General features: G+C 51.5%; 8 protein-coding genes across 8 annotated transcripts; 4 read left to right on the forward strand and 4 right to left on the reverse strand.

Annotated features, from left to right (window-relative positions):
* Positions 1-366: 366 nt before the first annotated feature.
* Positions 367-4,084, forward strand: ASPBRDRAFT_120956 (leucine--tRNA ligase CDC60; the record flags this gene model as incomplete). Its single annotated transcript, XM_067617394.1, has 4 exons — positions 367-441; positions 523-3,026; positions 3,224-3,422; positions 3,482-4,084. The coding sequence occupies 4 exons, from the start codon at positions 367-369 to the stop codon at positions 4,082-4,084; spliced, it is 3,381 nt and encodes a 1,126-aa protein (XP_067480464.1).
* A 423-nt stretch (positions 4,085-4,507) lies between these two features.
* On the reverse strand, positions 4,508-6,109 carry ASPBRDRAFT_122243 (uncharacterized protein; the record flags this gene model as incomplete). The annotated part of the gene is made up of 7 exons (XM_067617498.1): positions 4,508-4,721; positions 4,789-4,956; positions 5,016-5,095; positions 5,160-5,365; positions 5,421-5,823; positions 5,889-5,930; positions 5,984-6,109. 7 exons carry the CDS (start codon positions 6,107-6,109, stop codon positions 4,508-4,510), a joined length of 1,239 nt encoding a protein of 412 aa, XP_067480465.1.
* Positions 6,110-6,573: 464 nt separating this feature from the next.
* Positions 6,574-9,971, reverse strand: ASPBRDRAFT_53443 (uncharacterized protein; the record flags this gene model as incomplete). The annotated part of the gene is made up of 4 exons (XM_067627077.1): positions 6,574-8,063; positions 8,161-8,482; positions 8,516-8,685; positions 9,110-9,971. 4 exons carry the CDS (start codon positions 9,969-9,971, stop codon positions 6,574-6,576), a joined length of 2,844 nt encoding a protein of 947 aa, XP_067480466.1.
* A 166-nt stretch (positions 9,972-10,137) lies between these two features.
* On the forward strand, positions 10,138-11,119 carry ASPBRDRAFT_205502 (40S ribosomal protein eS10; the record flags this gene model as incomplete). Its single annotated transcript, XM_067621742.1, has 4 exons — positions 10,138-10,196; positions 10,446-10,495; positions 10,622-10,782; positions 10,868-11,119. 4 exons carry the CDS (start codon positions 10,138-10,140, stop codon positions 11,117-11,119), a joined length of 522 nt encoding a protein of 173 aa, XP_067480467.1.
* Positions 11,120-11,138: 19 nt separating this feature from the next.
* ASPBRDRAFT_496454 (M20 family metallo-hydrolase) lies at positions 11,139-13,354 on the reverse strand. Its single transcript, XM_067626392.1, has 3 exons — positions 12,874-13,354; positions 12,424-12,738; positions 11,139-12,367 (listed from the first exon to the last, which is right to left on the reverse strand). Exons 1-3 carry the CDS (start codon positions 13,122-13,124, stop codon positions 11,425-11,427), a joined length of 1,509 nt encoding a protein of 502 aa, XP_067480468.1. The 5' UTR covers positions 13,125-13,354; the 3' UTR covers positions 11,139-11,424.
* A 734-nt stretch (positions 13,355-14,088) lies between these two features.
* ASPBRDRAFT_496018 (HIT family protein) lies at positions 14,089-15,745 on the forward strand. Its single transcript, XM_067626381.1, has 7 exons — positions 14,089-14,123; positions 14,306-14,428; positions 14,541-14,623; positions 14,850-14,918; positions 15,144-15,236; positions 15,305-15,319; positions 15,426-15,745. Exons 2-7 carry the CDS (start codon positions 14,389-14,391, stop codon positions 15,531-15,533), a joined length of 408 nt encoding a protein of 135 aa, XP_067480469.1. The 5' UTR covers positions 14,089-14,123; positions 14,306-14,388; the 3' UTR covers positions 15,534-15,745.
* A 129-nt stretch (positions 15,746-15,874) lies between these two features.
* ASPBRDRAFT_122136 (CRAL-TRIO domain-containing protein) lies at positions 15,875-17,448 on the reverse strand (the record flags this gene model as incomplete). The annotated part of the gene is made up of 4 exons (XM_067617490.1): positions 15,875-16,365; positions 16,420-16,519; positions 16,568-16,609; positions 16,660-17,448. The coding sequence occupies 4 exons, from the start codon at positions 17,446-17,448 to the stop codon at positions 15,875-15,877; spliced, it is 1,422 nt and encodes a 473-aa protein (XP_067480470.1).
* An 877-nt stretch (positions 17,449-18,325) lies between these two features.
* ASPBRDRAFT_40868 (DASH complex subunit DAM1) lies at positions 18,326-19,689 on the forward strand. The gene is made up of 4 exons (XM_067624442.1): positions 18,326-18,812; positions 18,869-18,920; positions 18,973-19,024; positions 19,095-19,689. Exons 1-4 carry the CDS (start codon positions 18,498-18,500, stop codon positions 19,282-19,284), a joined length of 609 nt encoding a protein of 202 aa, XP_067480471.1. The 5' UTR covers positions 18,326-18,497; the 3' UTR covers positions 19,285-19,689.
* The last annotated feature ends 322 nt before the right edge of the window (positions 19,690-20,011 follow it).

Below are 20,011 nucleotides of genomic sequence, written 5' to 3' on the forward strand. Positions count from 1 at the left end.
CGGTTAAGTCTTCCCTTACAGCGTGATGACTCCAACATGCATCGTCCACTTCAGGCACTGCGCCAAAGTTGTGACTCACAGTTGGAGATAAGCATTTCACTTCCAAGCTCCATCATTCGAATCATCATTCGATCGAAAGAGGCTGAGCAGTGAAGCCATCGCCCTTCATACCAAACTATCCCCATGCTCCGATACCGGTTGAGGCAGGCGGTGACTCACGGACCGCCTTTTCCCACATTCGGAGTAATTCTTTTCGACCCCGCGGTGACTCCAGTCGTTCGATCTATATAACGCTGCCCTTTCCCTTCCTCGCCCTCGGGCTCATTATCTCCAGTTTGTCAGATCTATCCTTCTACATCCGGAGCCATGGCAGCCGCCGCCGCCGCTGCGTCTGCAGCTGCGCTCGAGCAGGGCACGAAAAACACTATGAAACTCGAGAATGTCTGCCTCACATGCCCCTCTTTGTCCCCCAAGAAACCTCATATGATCTGGATTCAAGCTGACCATTCATTGCCCGCATAGACCGAGAAAAGAGATACCCTTATTGCCCTCGAGAAGAAGTACCAGGCCCAATGGAAGGCAAACAAGGTCTTTGAGGTCGATGCCCCCTCCGAGGCGGAGGTGCCTTTCGGCAGCATGTCCGCCGCTGAGCTCCGTGAGAAGCACCCCAAGTTCTTCGGAACCATGGCCTACCCCTACATGAACGGTACTCTCCACGCCGGTCACAGTTTCACTGCTAGCAAGGTCGAATTCATGACCGGTGTTGCCCGTATGGAGGGCAAGAGGGCCCTTTTCCCTCTCGGATTCCACTGCACTGGTATGCCCATCAAGGCCTGTGCCGACAAGCTTCGCGATGAAGTCGCCAAGTTCGGCAAGAACTTCGAAGGCTACAGTGAAGAGTCTGAGGAGCAGGACAAGGCTGCGGTTGCCGCCCCCACCCAGGAGGTTAAGGCTGAGCAGGAGAAGTTCTCCGGAAAGAAGAGCAAGGCCGCTGCCAAGACCGTGAAGATGAAGTACCAGTTCCAGATCATGCTGGCTATTGGTATCCCTATTGAGGAGATCCACAAGTTCGCCGATGCCGCTCACTGGCTCCAGCACTTCCCCCCTCTTGCCATCCGTGATCTCGACAGCATGGGTGCCCGTATTGACTGGCGCAGACAATTCGTCACCACTGACGCTAACCCTTACTATGACGCTTTTGTGCGCTGGCAGATGAACCGCCTTCATGAGCTGGGCAAGATCCAGTACGGTAACCGTTACACCATCTACTCTCCTAAGGACGGACAGCCTTGCATGGACCACGACCGCACTGAGGGTGAAGGTATCGGTCCCCAGGAATACACCGCTATGAAGCTCAAGGTCAAGGAGTGGGCCCCCGAGATTGCTGAACTGGTCAAGGGCAAGATTGAGGACGACGCGAATGTCTACTTCGTTCCCGCCACTCTGCGTCCGGAGACCATGTACGGACAGACCTGCTGCTTCCTCGGCCCCAAGATCACCTATGGTCTCTACAAGGCCAAGGAGAAGGAATACTTCGTCGTTACCAAGAGGGCTGCCTGGAACATGGCTTTCCAGGGCCACTTCTTCGACAGCGGGCACTTCCCCAAGTCCCAGGACGAACTGCCCCTTATCGTCGAGGCCCCCGGAACCGCCTACGTTGGTACTCTCGTCAACGCACCTCTTTCTTTCCACACTGAAGGTGTGCGCATCCTTCCCATGGAGGGTGTCTCTGCCAGCAAGGGTACCGGTGTCGTCACCTCCGTTCCCTCGGATTCTCCCGATGACTACGCTACTCTGATGGATCTCGCGAAGAAGCCAGAGTACTATGGTATCAAGAAGGAGTGGGCTGAGCTGGAGATTTTCCCTCTCATTGAGACTCCGACGTACGGAAACCTCACTGCCCCCGCTCTCGTCAAGCAGCTCAAGATCAACTCTCCCAAGGACGTTAACCAGCTTGCGCAGGCCAAGGAGCTGGCCTATGGTGAGGCTTTCTACAAGGGTACCATGATTGTCGGTGAATACAAGGGTCAGCCCGTGAGCGCCGTTAAGGAGAAGATCCGTAAGTCTCTCTACGAGAGTGGAGATGCTTTCCCCTTCGCCGATCCTATGGGCAAGGTCGTCAGCCGCAGTGGAGACGACTGTGTCGTTGCCTACCTCGGCCAATGGTTCCTCAACTACGGTGAGAACGACGCTGAGTGGCAGAACACCACTCTCAACCACGTTGTGAACACCCTCAATGCCTACTCGAACGAAACCAAGAACGGTTTCGAGAAGAACCTGTCCTGGCTCAACCGCTGGGCTTGCGCCAGAACCTACGGCCTGGGTTCGAAGCTGCCCTGGGACCAACAGTTCCTTGTTGAGAGTTTGAGTGACAGTACTGTCTACATGGCCTACTACACCATCGCCCACTACCTGCACGGTGACCGCTACGGTAAGGAGCCCGGTGCCCTGAACGTGAAGGCCGAGCAGATGATCGACGAAGTCTGGGACTACGTCTTCACCAGACGCGAGCTCAGCGATGAGCTTGTTTCCAAGAGCGGCATCAGCAAGGAGGCTCTGCAGAAGATGCGCAGAGAGTTCGAGTACTGGTACCCTCTGGACGTCCGTGTCTCCGGAAAGGATCTCATCCAGAACCACTTGACCTTCTTCCTGTACATCCACGTCGCCCTCTTCCCTCCTGAGTACTGGCCTCGCGGTGTCCGTGCCAACGGACACTTGCTGCTCAACGGTGAGAAGATGAGCAAGAGTACGGGTAACTTCCTTACTCTGAAGGATGCTGTCGACAAGTTCGGTGCCGATGCTACCCGTATCGCCTTCGCCGATGCTGGTGATGGTATCGAAGACGCCAACTTCGAGGAGACGGTCGCTAACAGCAACATCCTTCGTCTCCACACTCTCAAGGACTGGATGGAGGAAGTTGTCAAGGACGATTCCCTGCGTACCGGTCCCGCCGATGCTTTCTGGGACAAGCTCTTCGACAACGAGCTCAACGGCCTTGTCCGTGAGACCAAGAAGCACTACCAGGAGTAAGTCACCATATTTACCCACCGTTCCCGCATTCAATCTGTCCACATGATGTTCGCATATTCTACGTATTTGCTACTTCAGAGCCTTCCACGGCCATGAGACAAACATCACCACATGCCTGATGGACATTTAACACATCTTGTTTTGCACTTGGCTTCCACTTGGTATTTTACGACGAAGCTAATTTTACTTCTAGCACCAACTTCAAGCTCGCCCTGAAGTCCGGTCTCTACGACCTTGTCAGCGCCCGTGACTTCTACCGTGAGGCCACCACCACTGCCGGCATCGGCATGCACCGTGACGTCGTCCTCCGCTACATCGAGCTGCAGGCTCTGATGATGGCCGTCATTGCTCCTCACTGGTCCGAGCACATCTGGCTCGAGATCCTGAAGAAGGTTCGTATCTACTCCACTCCATCCAGCCCATTTCCATTATCACTAACTCCCCAATTTAGCCCTCGACCATCCACCACGCCCGCTTCCCCGAGGTTCCCGAGGTCTCCCTCGAGCTGGCCGCGGCCCTTGACTACGCCCGCTCGACCACCTCCAGCATCACCTCCGCGGAGGCCAACTTCGTGAAGAAGCTCTCCAAGGGCAAGCAAACAGCCTTCGACCCCCGCAAGCCCAAGAAGCTCAGCATCTACGCGGCCAAGAAGTTCCCCGTCTGGCAGGAGAAGTACATCGACCTTGTGCGTGAAGCCTTCGATGCGGTCAGCATCTCCATCAACGACAAGGAGCTGAACGCCAAGGTCGGCAAGCTCGGCGAGATGAAGAAGGCCATGCCCTTCGTCCAGAGACTCAAGAAGCGTCTCGTCGTCGACAAGGAAGTCCCCGAGACCGTCTTCGACCGCAAGCTGCCTTTCGATGAGTTCGCTGTCCTCAGCGAGATGGTTGCTGCTATTAAGCGCGTTACTGGCGCCAAGGAGTTGGAAATTGTTGCTGTTGATGAGGGTGGTAAGACTGGTGAGGTCGTTGGTACTGGTGAGAAGAGGGAGGGATTGCAGGCTGAGAATGCCGTTCCCGGTCAGCCTTCTTTCAACTTTGCCAACATTGAGTAGATGAACACGAAGATAAAGATGGTGATGATTATACATGATACAGATTAGATGAGATATCTTGATGGGTTTCATGTTTTCCTTTTGTTTTCTTTTGTGGTGAAAGATCATAAAATAGCAATTTCATTGGGTTATGTTAGATTTGTGTGAATAATCATGGCGATGCTGCGTAGTTCAACCGTTCCTGTTGGGGTAGGCATGACTATCAACGATAACATCATACTTCCTACTCCGTAGTCGTTGCAATTGCACAGGACAAAGGTCCCAGGAACCAAAGCCAAGAAGCCTATGAGATCATTCATGCCTGATGCTTTAGCACGCCAATCATCCTATAGTATATATAGTTAGCATCATATGCCCTACCTAGCGCAAACCCGCACACTAGTTGTTGTAAAGCGGCAAAATGCGCAAAGAATATAATCTCACTTACCTCCTCAACCCCTCCCTCAGAACATCCTCCTCCTGCGCAAAAACAAGCCTAAACCACCCTGGTACCTTACCGTGCTCTTCACACGGGTGCAGGAATACACCTGCATTGACGAATTTCTGAGCAAGAGTAAATTCGGGCGGGGTTGTGCTGTTACCACTATCTCTCGGGAGATAGGGTGATAGGTCGATATATATAAAGAAGCCGGCGTTTCTGTAGAGACCAATTGTTACAACATGATCATGTTTCTGGGATGAGTTCTGGGTTCTTCTAAACTCACCCTCCCTTTATGTATCGAACACACTCTCGATCAAGAGTTGATGTTGCAATTCGGTATGTTGAAGCAAGACTTTGTTGACTTTTGGCAGTGAAATTGCGAAGGAAGTCTTGATCTTCAAGGATGGTGGTGCCGATTGTTATGGCTGCTGTGGAGGCGCTGTGGAGTCGTCTGGGAGTAGATTCCGCTGACTGTTAGTTGCTTCTCTGGCAGGTTGTGGCAATACTGACAGGATTGCATTGCAGGACTGACGTAGGGGTTTGTTTTGTGTGACGAGGAAGCCTAGATGGAGGCCACCGGACGCGAAGTCCTGGGATCAGATAGGTCAGACACCATCTAATGAGCAGGAAAGAAGGGAACCAAGTAGGGCTTACCTTGCTGAAACCGTACAACAAGTGCACGAGGTCAGGGTTGATTAGCTCCGGGGTACTAAGGGACAATATAGAGGTGAATGGAACGGCACTTGGGTCTCCCGAGTCAAAGATGCATGAGGCATAGACTTCGTCGCTGATGAGATGAAGCTGGTGTTTATTGCAGAACTTGAGAATCCCCGTCAGTGTTTCAACTGGGTAGCAACGGCCTAGAGGTAATGTCAACGCTTGACTATTTATATGAAACGAAGGACTGATTTGTACCAACTGGATTATGCGGATTCACTAGCAGAAGTGCCCGGATCTGCATACCATTTGATTGAGCATCTCTCAGAGCCAATTCATACTTCTCAACAACAGAAGGAGCGAATGCCTCCTCTGCTGTGGTATTTGCATATACCATCTGCACCCCCGCTTCGACACCGTAATCAAGCTCAAATCGCCCGTAAGCCGGCCTACTAATTAGGATGCCATCACCAGGCTCAGCTAGGGTGAACCCAAGCATGCTCCCTATGGCAGTTACGCCGCTGGCAACAACGACCTCTTCCGGGTCAATCGGAGCAATGGGTTCGAGTAGATTGTCCAGATGTGTTGCAACTGCTCTCCGTAGACGAACGATGGCATCGTTGCCAGAGCCATAAGCAACTGATGCTACGTTGAACTCGACCTAAGCATGACATTGGTTGGGACTGCTGAGACCTAGAGGGATAAGAGAGAGGGCTGGAGATTGACCTTGGTATTGATGTAGTTGGCTATTTCTGCGCGCATTGGTGCCTATCTGCTTATCAGCACCGTGGGATTGTTGCTTCAGTTCTCAGGTAGCGTACATGCTCTGCCAATGCAAATGAGATCATCCCCGTCGGATTGGTCTCCTTGTCGTATTCGTGCGGTAGAGCATAGCGCCACGGGATTTTGTGCAGTTGTGCATTATTGCTTCCTCGTGAAGAGAGCATCATAGAATGGGTGATCTAGGAATATGGGTTGTTAACTCTATAGAGCGTTGAAACATATAAGTGTTTGAGTGTTGTTCCAGGCGAGGGGATTGCTTACTATATAGTAACTAGAGGTCGTGAAGAGCGGTTGCAGTACAACCACAGAATGAAATAGCAAGATAAGATAATAACCTAGTACTAGATACTGGCAACAAATTGAAGCAGTTGTGAGACATGCAGGTCAAGCTGGGAGTGAGAGGAAAAGAGGATGAACGAAGAGGGAAGAAGCCCACGTGAACGAAGGCAGTGGATGATAATCTAATAATCTGCTCACCAACAACCGATGATCTATTTACACATCAACCACCACACTCCACCAAGCACTATAATACATCTTTGTTTATCCCTTTCTAGTATACACCGTGAAACACCAATCGCTATGCAAAATATATACTATACAAGTTCATCCATGCCGGAAAACCCCCTCAGCCGTGCCGAGCTCGCTTCTCCAGCCCAATGTTCTGCCGTCCCCGAGGCCCCTTCGCGCGGTTGTCAGCGACCTTCTTCGCTTCGATGAATTTCCAACATTCAATCGGAGCGCGAGACCCAACATGGCGGCCATGCGGAGTAAAAAGTTCGACCTGAGGGAACGACGTCGAGGTCTCATTCTCGGTCTCGGACTCCTTCACAGACTTGGCCCGAACCTGGACCGTAAGCTCAACCCAGCCACACCCTTCAATCAAGATATCGGTCGACATGACTTTGTAGGGTAGAGATGGCATCTTCATATGCTTGTCCTCAACCGCCTTGGCGATAGATCTGGGGAGATGCGAATGAGTGACGTCCCATTTCAGGTCAAAAACTCCCGCTGAAGAGATAACCTGGCCGGTACCTTCTCTGGCAATGGTGGTCTTGGGATAAGGGCGCTGCTCCGTTTGCATTTCAATGGCCTTTTCCGTTCTGGTGAGATGCGTCTCAAGCGGGACGAAGCAAGCTGCCATCACTACGTCCTCGGGGTTCACCGGCGTGATCCTGACAAGCCCTCCACCGAGAAGTAGTGATTGGCCAGGTTTGATCGAAAGGCGTTCAGGTTTCTTCCTCTTAGTCATGATCAAATCGCGCTTGAACTCATCACGGACATGGTCGGCCAGCTCGCCACGGTCGAGTCCCGGCAGGTCAATCATCTCGCCTCTCCCACGGCCAAATGGGATACGAATAGGCGACACCGTCGTGCCCGGTAATGATGAGACCACAGGAAGGATAGGGTAAAGATCCTCCCGAGGTGCAGGGGGTAGAAGACCCTCTGAATCAATAGCAGAAGGGTCATAGTGGGTGGCCATTTTGGACTCCTCTTCACGGAGCTCAATCAGTTCCGCAATCTTCTCCAAATTCCTTGAATCCTTGGGAAAGCAGGCCTCGATAAAACTGCTTTTTCCAACGTTGGCCTTGCCGACTACCCAAATACCACCTCCATGCTCCCTAATCTCCTCCTTGACTTTCTTCGTCCACCAGCCCCGCTGAGCACTGATCATATGCACATTCCCCAAGCGGAACTCTTCATGCGACAGGCCAAACGTATCACGAAGCACAGACCGAACATACTCCATCTTCGAATCAACCTGTTCTTTCGTAGCGGCCAACAAATCCGACCTATTGATAACGAAACTGATAGTCGGCAGCTTCTTCCCACTCTTATACTTATAAGTCGCAGAGCGCCGGTTCTTCGACCGTGGATCCATAATTCCCAACGTATGGTATATATCCTTGACAACAGACATAGGGAAATCCGCCGCATCCACAACATGATAAATCCGATTATGATTATGAGGCGACTCATCCAAATACGCCCGAAGGGAATCCATAGTCGGCGAAACAGCAGGAACGGCCTTATTATGATGCAGCAAATCATGGCATCGATCGCAGATTTGCACCGGAGCTTTCGACTTCTCCAGATACTTTCCAGCAGTATCCGCCGCTTTCACCAAAGAAGCACCAACTGTACAAGAGCAACCAAATCGATTAGTACAAGCCAATCCCATAGAAAGTAGGATAGAAGAAAGGATAACACCCACATTTCGGCCTCGGCACACTCCCCCCAACATCCGTAAGCTCCAAATACTTCTGAATTTTATCCGCAGCCTTCTCCCCCTCAGCCTTCAAAGCTGATACTTCTTGCCCATCCGCTTCATTGTTTCCGCCCTCGACAACCTGCTTCGTCTCAGACAAGAGCTTCCGCGTCTGTTTCCTAGTCTTCCCATAATACCCAGGCTCACTTGGCTCGACTGTCTGCGCATAAGCACCGCATCCGGGACAACAGACGGGAAGAATAGCTTCTTCAATTGGTTCAGGAGACGGGCTTGCGCGAAGCGGAATACTCGTGGAAAAGCTGCGTCGCTGGGTTGAGAGGACTTCGGTGCGAGCTAGTACCTCCGCGCGGGAAGAGAAAACAGCGGTTGTCGTTCGCAGACACGGCCTGGGGAAGCGTAGGGGTCGGCGGGATATTTGTAAAGGGGCCCGGTGATACGGTAGGGGCCCTCGTGGAAGTATGCGCCCGAGGTATGGCGACATGGTTGGTGAGGGTTGGAGATGTTGGAGAGCTCGGAGGAGAAATGCGATGAAAGTCTAGTTTAGTAACTGATAGTGAGTGATAGCGGCGATAGCATCGGTGGTCCGCGCGGGCGGCCGGAAAAAAGTTGCTGTGGCGAAATGACTGGGTGGATAGCTGGTCTTACTATAGCTGATCTGGTGGTCTACAAGATAATTCAAGAAAGAGTTGAATATAGTGTTATTATTATTTTTGATGAATATGTACGCTAGTTATGAAAAGCTTATAATGGAATAACCGTGCTTCGCAAACCCTGATATCAATAACGAGCCAGCAACATGATAAAACCACCAGAACCGTAGACCATACTCCGTAATCGCATGAAAAGAAACAATTACTGGCATTTGATTAAGCCTTCGCTTTTCCCTTGCCCTTAGGATCTTCAGCCTCTTCCTCCTCCTCTTCCTCAGAATCACTCATGAACTCATCGTCCTCATCGAATCCAATATACCGCCGAGGTGCCGCATTGCGAGCCGGTTCGGAGGACGACGGTCCAGGCGCATCTTCCATCTCCTGCTCATCATCACTTTCCTCCTCGGAGCTAGAGGGTGTCTCCTGACCACTTCCCTCACTCGGGCTAGCACTCGTACTTGATCCTCCCAGAATCGTATCGCGCAAGTTATCCGTCCACATACCATCCTTCATGGCCATAAGAACCGCCTCTCTCGCCTTCTCATTCATCTCGTCCTTGTCCTCCATCCACTGGCCATCAATCTTTTGCTTGCCACCTCCGTTCTTTAGTTCTTCCTGACGCTTCTCTGCCGCCTCAACAACAGCCTGCCACCGGCGCCGACGCTCCTCTTTCTCCTTCTTGTCCATCTCCGGCTTGAGGGCGAGGTACTCAGCCAATGCCTTGGCTTCGTTGACTGTGCGTAGACGACGGCCATCGAGGTTGCGGCTGGATCCATTGTCGTCGCCTTGGTTGCGCTTGCGCTTGCTGGACATGCGCCCACCGGCGGCACGAAGCTGGGATCCGAAACCACCCTTACCACCGCATAGGGGTGCGCTGAGGCGGAGGGGGAGGAAGGAGGTTGTGGCGAGGTTGTCATTGGTGCTGATGAGGTAGGATGCGAGGGATTCGGATGAGGGGAGAATTTGCTTGTTGCTGGTTGTCGTCAAGACTAGAGAACTGATCGGCAAGGAGGGAGGTAGGTATGAGGCGATTTTGTCGGTCAGATCAGCGACGCTCGATGATGATGGTAGCGCGAAGGAAAGCGTTGATGGGAGTGAGAGACCGGGAAAGGTCGACAGGAGAATGTTGACGTTCTGGGACGCCATGGTGATTGCTAGTATCGTCGGTAATTGCAAGGAAGCAGTGCGTATATAGCACGTGAGTGAAGACGCTGAACTTGATGCTGCTGGTTGAAGGTGGAGATGATCGATTGCAGAGGTGACGCGGCGCAGTTGACTTCACGATGCGGGAGAGTTCCCGATAAGGCCAAGAATGACTAACCGGGAAACCATCTCTTGTTTGTCGCCTCAGGCCATAAATGCATCTTGCACGTGACGCAGCTTATCCGCCTAGCGGAGTGATTAGGGCCCCAACCCTGAAACCGCTTCCCGATGGGGAATTACCGCACTTTTTTCCTCGACCGCAGCCGCTCCACTCACATCAACTACATTTAAACCACCCTCTTCGCGCGTTGTCAAGGCGATTCCCCGAAGAGCGCTAGGAACTCGCGACAATGTAAGTGTTACACCTAATATCGGCCATTGATATCATGTATGATGATGTAGCTAACCCTGAATCAGGCTTATCCCCAAGGAAGACCGCAAGAAGATCCACGAGTACCTCTTCCGCGGTATGTGAACACCTATAACCAACCCATCGGCCTTCGCTTCCCCGGATCCGTTGCGCGACGATCGATGGATGAATGAATGAATAAATCGATGAAGGATGAATAAGTCTTGCTGACGGTTAATCATAGAGGGTGTGCTCGTGGCCAAGAAGGACTTCAACCTTCCCAAGCATGGCGACATTGACACCAAGAACCTCTACGTGATCAAGGCCTGCCAGTCCCTGACCTCCCGCGGTTTCGTCAAGACCCAGTTCTCCTGGCAGTACTACTACTACACCCTCACCCCCGAGGTACGTTTCCATTCGATAAAAAATATATAATTGCGCAAGATGTACAATGGAAGACCGGATTGTCTGACTGGATTTGATTATATAGGGTCTTGACTACCTCCGTGAGTGGCTCCACCTCCCCGCTGAGGTTGTCCCCGCCACCCACATCAAGCAGCAGCGTTCCCACGCTCCCCCCCGTGGCATGCTCGGTGGTGAGGACCGTGAGCGTCGTCCCCGTGCTCCCCGTGAGGGTGGCTACCGCCGCCGCGAGCAGGACAAGGAGGGCGGTGCCCCCGGCGAGTTCGCTCCCAGCTTCCGTGGTGGATTCGGCCGTGGCCGTGGTGCTCCCTCCTCCTAAGGGGTGTCGCCTGCCGGTCTTCCAAGGGCTTAATGGGATCGTTGCCGGTGTGGCTTGAACGGCTTTGAAAGAAGCCGGGAAGCTGTGCTGTGCACGTCCCTAAAAAGAAGTTATGCCAAGCTACTGTTTCACAGTTATGATATAGTTAGGATTAATGGCATGATTTCATGACTTCATTTGATCGTTCATTTCGTAAGATAATAGGCGGTTAAGTCTACCGCTACATGCATAAGATCTCAATGTTCATTTGGAAGGTAAGGTTGAGATGTATGAAAAAGTGCAGCTATACATACAAGCCATCGGACTCATTTCGAGAACCTCTTCCGATCATAGCGGATCACTGCCTGCAAGATGACTGATGCACCAGTTGCGCAGTCATCTGCAGAGCAGAACTCCTCCGGATGATGGCTCAGCCCATCTTTGCAAGGAACAAAGATCATACTGGTCGGGACTCTCTTGGAGGTAAAGACACTATCGTGACCCGCCCCGCTCATGATTGTCCGCATAAGGGACTTGGGCTCCGCCGCATTGACGTCCGCGACGACCGCCTCTGCGGATTGCTGCACGCACTCGATGCAGTCAGGGTGGAACTTGACAGCGGGCGAGTCGAAGTCAAGGGTCCACTCTACGCGGCAAGGCTTGCCAATACCCTTGCCCTCTTCTGCAGCGATCGAGTCGAACTCCTTTCTCAATTGGTCTTCTACAACCTGGACCAACTCGCTCTCTGGGCCACGAATGTCGAGAGTGAAGCTGACAGTACCGGGAACCGTGTTCACACTGCCTGGCTTTGCCTCTACAATTCCAACGCTAGCCAGACAGCCGTGGGAGGAGGCAACCTCGCGAGCGCGTACCATCATACGAGCGAAGGCATACAAGGCATCTGCACGGTGTTCAAACGCGGTAGTACCTGTATGAGTGTCTCTGCCGAAGATTGTCAAGCGGAACCAGCGGTATGCCTGAACAGCAGTAACCACACCAACATGTTGGCCTGCAGAAATGAGATGGGGGCCTTGCTCAATGTGAAGCTCGAAATGGGCCGCCATGGGTACTTGTTTGTATGAGCACGGGACGCTTCCGAGATAGTTGATCTTCTCCAAAGCAGACTTCATGGACTCTGGGGCAGAAGATGCGGTCGGGAGAGATGCGACTGTGGGGACCTCTTTAAGCGCATGTGCTCGTTCAAGAGGAATGCATTCTGCCCAAACGCCGGAAGACACCATGCTGATGGGAAATCGGGCGCCCTCTTCGCTGTGACAATGTTAGCCATAAGCGTTGAAGCATAGTAATAGTGATCTGGGTCGTACTTTGTCCAGTTGACAACCCCAATGCCACCTTCCGTCTCCAATCCCATTTCATCGATTACCTTGAGCGTTTCGATACCGGAGAGGACACCCAAGATTCCATCATACCGGCCACCTGTTGGCTGCGTATCAAGATGGCTACCAATAAAAGTAGGTGGGACGTCGGTGCGTCGTCCAGGGCGAACAGCGAAGATGTTGCCCATTTCATCGACCGTGATTTCGCATTTCAATGCCTTTGTTGTTTCGATGAACCAGTCCCGTACTTGCTTGTCCTCTTGTGATAGTGCGAGTCGCTGCATACCAGTGTCTGTATGCCCACTACATTGCCGTTAGACCAGATTTCGGAATCCATGATAAAGCGCAGACCATCGGATATAGAAGCAATTCCTTTGCATGCAAAGGTCCCGAAAGACCGCTTACAGTGGATTTAAAGGGTGTTACAGTAGCACTTACTCTCCCCAGCGAATGCCATATCCCCATTGACAGCTATGATGAAGGTCCTTCGCCAAACGTTCTTTATTGGCCCTGAGAGCCGAGACCTCCGCCTCGGTCAGCTCTGTAGACAGCATGGCGTGAGTCGTGGTAACTGAGAAAGGTCGACGTGAAGGTATGAATGCGGGTTTCACGAAGGCTGATCTAGTCTGCTTGGATAGGATCCCAGTAACCCTGGCAGCAGATAAACGTTGGTATAGGTTGATAGCCATCTTGACCCCGAACGAGCGCCCAAGGGGACTATCTATATCTAGTCCGATGGCCTTATTGTTGGAGACCCTCTCAGATAAGACTGCCCAATCGACGGTATGATAAGATAGCTTGGTGGGGTTGAGCTGGGGTTTCGGGATTTCCACCGAATCAGATACCAGCGGATTTGGGTGACGATGGAGCGTTTCGTACTCCAACTCTTCCGGGTCGCTTATATAGGAAGGTACAAGAGGAGCTCGGCAATAGACGACTCTCTTGATGCTGAGGGGTAGGGAAGCATTCAGTGGCACGATATAGAGGGTTTTAGTCTGTCTGATTACCTATTGGCAGGGAGAGGGGTAGTTGTAGTAGTGGGTCGCCCAATGCACAACAGACTAGTTACCAGTCCTTGCTGAAACAACAGGTTGAACTGTCTATTCCTGTTAGGAAGAAGGTGGATTGTTCTTCTCATAGGAATGAATGCTATGTCCATTGCACAGTATGATGCGTCCAAGTTGCGTGTCTCTGGTGGCTAAGACGACGATGGTATGCACAAGGACGATTCCAACAACCGATATGTGCTGCTAGAGCCACGGGGAAATGGGCATCCGCTTTCAGACGACTCAATCAGCTTAGGCATATTATACAGAATCAGTGTTTCAATTGAATTGGGGAGATGACCACAGTAGTGTCCAGTAGTGGCTCAGCGCATGAAGACAACTATTTCTGGGAGATTGCCGGCAATCATGTGTGCCTTAAGCCTTATGGACTTGGTCGCTCATCGTACCAGCATAGCCAGTTACGCACACGGCCCCTGGTAGCAAAGAGGACGCACCACTTTCACAGAAACCACGATAAGATAGACTAGCAAGTTGCAAGAAAAGAGTGAGATATTCTGCTCGTATCATACAATACAGACCAACAAAAAGAAAAACAATAAAATCGACAGCTGTGTCGATGGGTGATTCCAAAGATTGATGAGAGGAGTCTTTTGGGCAAACCACGGCCATCTCTGGTAAAAGGCAAGAAATGGGTTCTGAGCTAGTTTGTCCCACTCCTCGCAGATTTAACCTGAATGTGCTTCTTATAGTACCCTCCGTCAACCACCCGCCGCAGTTCGAGACCTCGCCGGCGCGAACTTTTCTTTTTTTTTTTCTCAACTGATCCTCGTCTTCCGCCTTGCGATTGCTAACCCCGCATTCAGTCATTGCGACCTTCAATTCCCCTCAGACATACATACATTACCATTCTCCTCTGCATCGTGTATACTCATACTCGTCACACAACATGTCTTCCGCCACCTGCATCTTCTGCAAGATCATCAAGGGTATAGTGCCTCCTTAACCTGCTCATTCATAAATCCTACAATATACTTCGTTCTCCAACCGCGCCCGCTGCTAGCAGTGAACCGATCCGGCTAACCCCGACGTAAACAATAGGTGATATCCCTTCTTTCAAGCTCTTCGAGAGCGACAAGGTCTTTGCCTTCCTCGACATCCAGCCTCTTAGCCGTGGACATGCTGTAAGTGTCGCTCTCTCTCTTCTTTGAAGCGCATATATACACCACCACCTCGAATATACCCCCGCACGACAACATTTGGCTCCCTACCTTGAGACAGACACAACCAGCACTATACCGACAAGTCAATCTCATACCTTCAATAACCCCCATAATCTTCGCATAATTATCTTCAAAAGACGAAAGATTATGAAACCCGACTAAACTAACAATCCACCCCCAAACCTAGCTCGTGATCCCCAAATACCACGGTGCAAAGCTCACCGACATCCCCGACGAAGATCTTCAGGAAATCCTGGTACGTAGACAGACAATACAGACATCATGCACCTTTGAAACAAGCTCAGCGCTCGATCCGCATTCTTTTATAAGGTCCCGCCAGAATCGAGGACCCTGCGAGCACTGCGGCGCAGCCTCCCTCCCCTCCTTCCTCTTTTGACTTTCCCCGCAACTAGCTGGCTGGATAGCTAGCTAGCTACAGAATCGAATAAGACTAACAAGGAAATTCTTCTAAATCGAACAGCCCGTCGCGAAGAAGCTCGCCAAGATCAGTGGCGCTGAGGACTTCAATATCCTCCAGAACAACGGTCGCATAGCGCACCAGGTTGTTGATCATGTGAGTTGACACCTTCCGTCTATATATGATAATTGAAGGAGTGAAAAGCTAATGTTTGGTGTTTGCAGGTTCACTTCCACATGGTATGTTGATACGTGCTTTTACCTAATTGTTCAAATTCCTAGAAAAGAACATCAACACCCCATACGATCCTATGATAGAGGCATACTGACCATAATGATGAAACAGATCCCCAAGCCCAACGAAACGGAAGGTCTCGGTATCGGTTGGCCCACTCAGAAAACCGATATGGACAAGCTGAAGGCTCTGTTCGAGGAACTCAAGTCGAAGATGTAAAAGTCTACGTAGTACAGAACGGGGTGCACAGCTGCATCTATTTACATACCATGTGCTACTATCATCATTTCTACTCCGAATAGGAAATTGTATTCACGATACATTCTGTGAGCGATAATGTAGAAAGTTAGTCCTGACTTCCGTGGAATGAGATGCATCTATCAAAACAATTCCATTGCTCCATGTGAAACCACCAGACAAAACCTGCAATCCAAGTATACATGCTCCATGACAGTCAAGTTGAAGCTGTATGTACATGCCTCACAACGTGAGCGTTATTAAAATAGGTAGTCCTCTATCAACACACTCTAACAGTCTATTATACTAAGGCCCGGAGCGTATCACTCGGCCTTCTCGCCGTCAAGTGCGTTTCCCTCAACCTTGCTCTTCGTGGGATAGAACTCGATCTTACCCTCACCTTGAATGACATCTAGTCTATCATACAAGGAAGTGGCTCGAACGTACGGGTCAAGCTGCCAGTACTGGACCCTTAAGCGTTCGATCAGGTCCTTTCTCTTGTCTACCGCCGCCTTGACGGCGTTCTCATCCTTCTTCATCGTCGAAGAGATCCACTCGATGGTGGCGCCCTGAAGCTCCTGCGCCAGCTGCTGTCTCTCGGCCACCATTTCGTCCCGTTTGGTCGTGTCCTCCTGAAGCTTGTTCTCATCAGGCTGGGGCTCGACATACTTGTAGGCCCAGTTCTCGTCACCCTCAAGTTCTTTCATAATGCGATCCTTGGGAATGAACTTCTCCAGATCCTGGACATTCTTGGTGAATTGGATCTTAGAAGCGACGACAGGGTCGAGCCAGCCTTTAATGATATTCCAGATTCCTGCAGTCGGAGTTAGAGGAGTTCCCGTGCATACCAAGTCTAAGGAATACTGACCTGAGAAGATCCAAGGAGCCTTGTGAATCAGAACCACTCCCAGACACTCCGGGTAGTTGGCTTCAAAACACTTGATCATATATTTCACCGGATGATAGTCCTATGACCGTTAGATTGGACGTTGTTGATCGTTGACAGGTGTGCTTACCATGTTCGCTAGTGAGAAGTCGGTCATATCAAAGACAACACACTATTTACCCGTCAGTGCATGATACTCTTACCGTGGAACTGTATACTCACAGCTGTTTCGACTGGGGGTGCAAGCATCATCCGAGCGGTCTCAATAGTGTACACAGTGAACCGGTCCAAAGCTTCTGTCTCCTGATCGGCCGCTTTGTGCAAGCGCACTCTGACGACGCAGATCGGCCGACCTAACTTGTCCACGCCATGGAGGAAACTCTTACCCATGCGCATCTGCAATAGGAAATCTTCACCGGCCTTCTTCTCAGCGGGATCAGAACTCTGCGATTTCTTCAGAGCACTTTGCTCGCCATTCTTCATGATATCCTCATCCAACTTCACGTCCAACAGTCTCCAACGAAGCGTGGAGATCAACATGACCAGAGCCTTTTTGACGTCCCACTTCCGCGCGCGCAGGAAGCGCAGGAGCAGAGAATCGGGGTTGTCATGCTTTACCATGTTCCAGAGGGTCACCCGAATCTCTTCAGGCTTCATATCCACAAGAGCCTGCTGGAACTCCTTCGACTGTCCATACTTGTCATCTCCATCAGTGATGTTGATAGAAGCAAGACTCGAAGCGATCCCGTTGGTCCCCTTGTCGCTAGCGCTATCTTCCTCCTCATCCGTGTTGTTCCGCCCGAAAAGACCGAACCTACTCCGCTTTGGCTGCTTCTTCTTATCTTGGGGTTGGCTTGCAGCAGCAGCGTCGCCATTCTGCTGCTGAACCTGCTCAATGGTATCCAAATTGACACCGCAGACCTTGAGCAGCAGGACCCAAAGCTCTTGTAGCTTGGCTTCCTGCTCTGCTGTGAGATTCCCCACAGTTCCAGGTGGTAGATCCATAGGCATTGTCTTTAGGGTTTCGATGACGCCGAGAAAGGGTTCTTGCGATTCTTGCAAAGGTTCCAGAGAGTTCGAAACCGTAGGAATATCACCTCCCGACTTGCGGTATTTATCCTGCAGCCAGGCTCCTGCTCCGATAAGAAGTAAGGTGAATGTGACTGACCAGAACGACGAAGCTTCCCTCGGTTCGTAAGTTTGTGACAACGGCGAAATGGAGAAGGATCGCCTGAACGACCGAGACCAGATCAGAGGGTTTTGATTAGAGTACCACGATGGGAGGTTCTGTGCACGTCCTGAATGCAGGAGTCTGTCCGACGCGAACTTGATGGAATTGGCCGAGGATGAAGGTAGACGGCGGCGCAGGAGGGAACAAGCATGCATGTGCTTGTTCGTGAGGGCCAGAAGGCGATTGGAGAAGGACGAGTTAAATCTCAAGAGCACTTCCTTTTTCCTGGTGTCCTCGTGAGTAAAAATGAGAGTCGAAGATCCGAGCCTAAATTTCCAGCCGGGAATGCGGGGAAGGAAGGCGAAAGGGAAGGAGGCGAAGAGAAGGCGGACAGTGCAGTTCGCTTGGAACGAACCTTTACGGATCAAGGTTCAGTTGCAGGAGCCTAAGGGGAACTCACAGCGGTTGGACGCGGCAATAATGGGGGAGGACGAGGATGAAGCAAGCGATCAGGCTTGATTGCCAAGTCTCTTATTTTTCGCAGTCCGCAATCCAATGATGACAATCGCACCAGGGGTCCCTCCGGACTAGACGGAAGAACTAAGTACAAGTAGTTAAACCTAATTATAGGCTGATTGGAGCATTCTGCAGACACCTGAGGCATCGAAAAGGAGGGTCCAGTGACTCGGCCTTGCCTAAAGCGGGGATCAACATCAACAAACCCAATCTTTCGCAACTCCTCCCATTCTACTTGAAACGCAACCGCTTCAAGTCGCATATTTGTGACAGATTCTCTTTCATACCGTGCTTATTCCTAATTTGTCGCATCACGGTTTCTCAACTGGCCTTGTTGCAGCCCTCAATTTGGGTGCACAGTCTCAGAATCGGCATGGATACTTTTTCCCGCTCATCGTCTCGCCCACGGCCCTCATCGCGACCCACGACTCCCCTAAGACCCAGTTCCCGGTCGTCGATCCGTGAAGCCCATGGCTATGGTAGCAGTATTGGTATGGCAGGCTACACCCAGCCTGCCATCAATGCCTTGGAGCCCCAATTTGCAGAGCTTGCAGACTCCATGGCCGACCTTGAGGCCAACTTCATGCACCTTCAGCTGATGCACGAAAGCCTGACACGGTTTAGTGAGAGCTTTGCCAGTTTCCTCTATGGATTGAACATGAATGCATTCTGTGTGGACTTCCCGGAGGTACTTGCGGCTGAGAATAGTGTCTGTCTTCCATAAAAGCTGACGATCGGATGCAGGCACCCATTCCGGAGTCCTTTCGAAGAGCTAAGCAAGTGGAGGCACAGAATGGTATGGTCACAACCGTGCAAGAGGGGAGTTCAACTACTAATAACACGAGTAGAGGCAGAAGCAGAACAACTGAAAGCGGCCACTGAAGCAGAGATGACGTTCATGTGAGTCTTAGATTACTCCAGCGGTCAATTGTTCAAAGCTTTCTTGAAACTAACAATATAACGCACTTAGGACTACGGACACTTCCTTCATCGAACATCCTCCGAGTACCGTCTCTTCCAAGCCTTCGGCGAGAATCCCGGCCCCGTCGCGTGGCACCACCAGAGGATCTACGCGTGGTTCGACGAGCAGTCGTTATGCGACACGGGGCACCAGAGGCGCCCGTCCAAGCGCATTGCCCCGCGGACGGGGGTTACGGTGAAGGCAGGAACCCGGATGGTCAAATTTCTAACAGGGCGCAGGCGGCTGAGCATGGAGGGCACAAAGACTTGCGCGAAGGGAACGGTTTGCTATTGGCAACCCGTAGAGGATCCCTGCAATCCGCAACGCGACCCCAAACCTTGAGAGGGTCTCCGTCTCTGAGAGGACCTACGGCGACGATTGCGTTCCGTAACACGAAGCTCGCCGAGCGGCTTACCCGATCCTAGCGGCTCGGATCTTTCTGTGAGGCAAGTTCTAGCTAGCCCCAGGGCATAAAGTAGCGTTAGGGTAGGCTGGAAATCCCCAAGTATAGTGCCCAGGAACTTTTCCAGAGACCGCGAAAAGATCTGGGTCACGTATAATAGCATTACGAATAATGATAAATGCAAAATTTCCATGTGCTGGTAAAGAGGGTGGCCATGCGGCTCAGATAAGCGTTTGTAGGACCATCGCCCGTCCCCAGAATGACCCACCCCGGGGTCAATGGGGAAAGACATCATCGAGTATCAGATGCCCCATCTTCAAGTATGGATACGCACGGTCATAACTTGCAAGTGTATACGTATTATGTTGACGAATATCTCGAGGGGATCAAATCATTTCAAATCCCCCGGAAAAAGGACACCAACTGAGGATCCCAAAGAAGCCAAAGCACGATCTCGGATCAAATGCAGTCCCGGTTTCTTATCGCCCGGAGCCGCGGTCGACCCTTGCGAAAAAAAGATCTG

Source organism: Aspergillus brasiliensis, assembly GCF_001889945.1.
Source record: "Aspergillus brasiliensis CBS 101740 unplaced genomic scaffold ASPBRscaffold_4, whole genome shotgun sequence".
Classification (NCBI taxonomy): Eukaryota; Fungi; Ascomycota; class Eurotiomycetes; order Eurotiales; family Aspergillaceae; genus Aspergillus; species Aspergillus brasiliensis.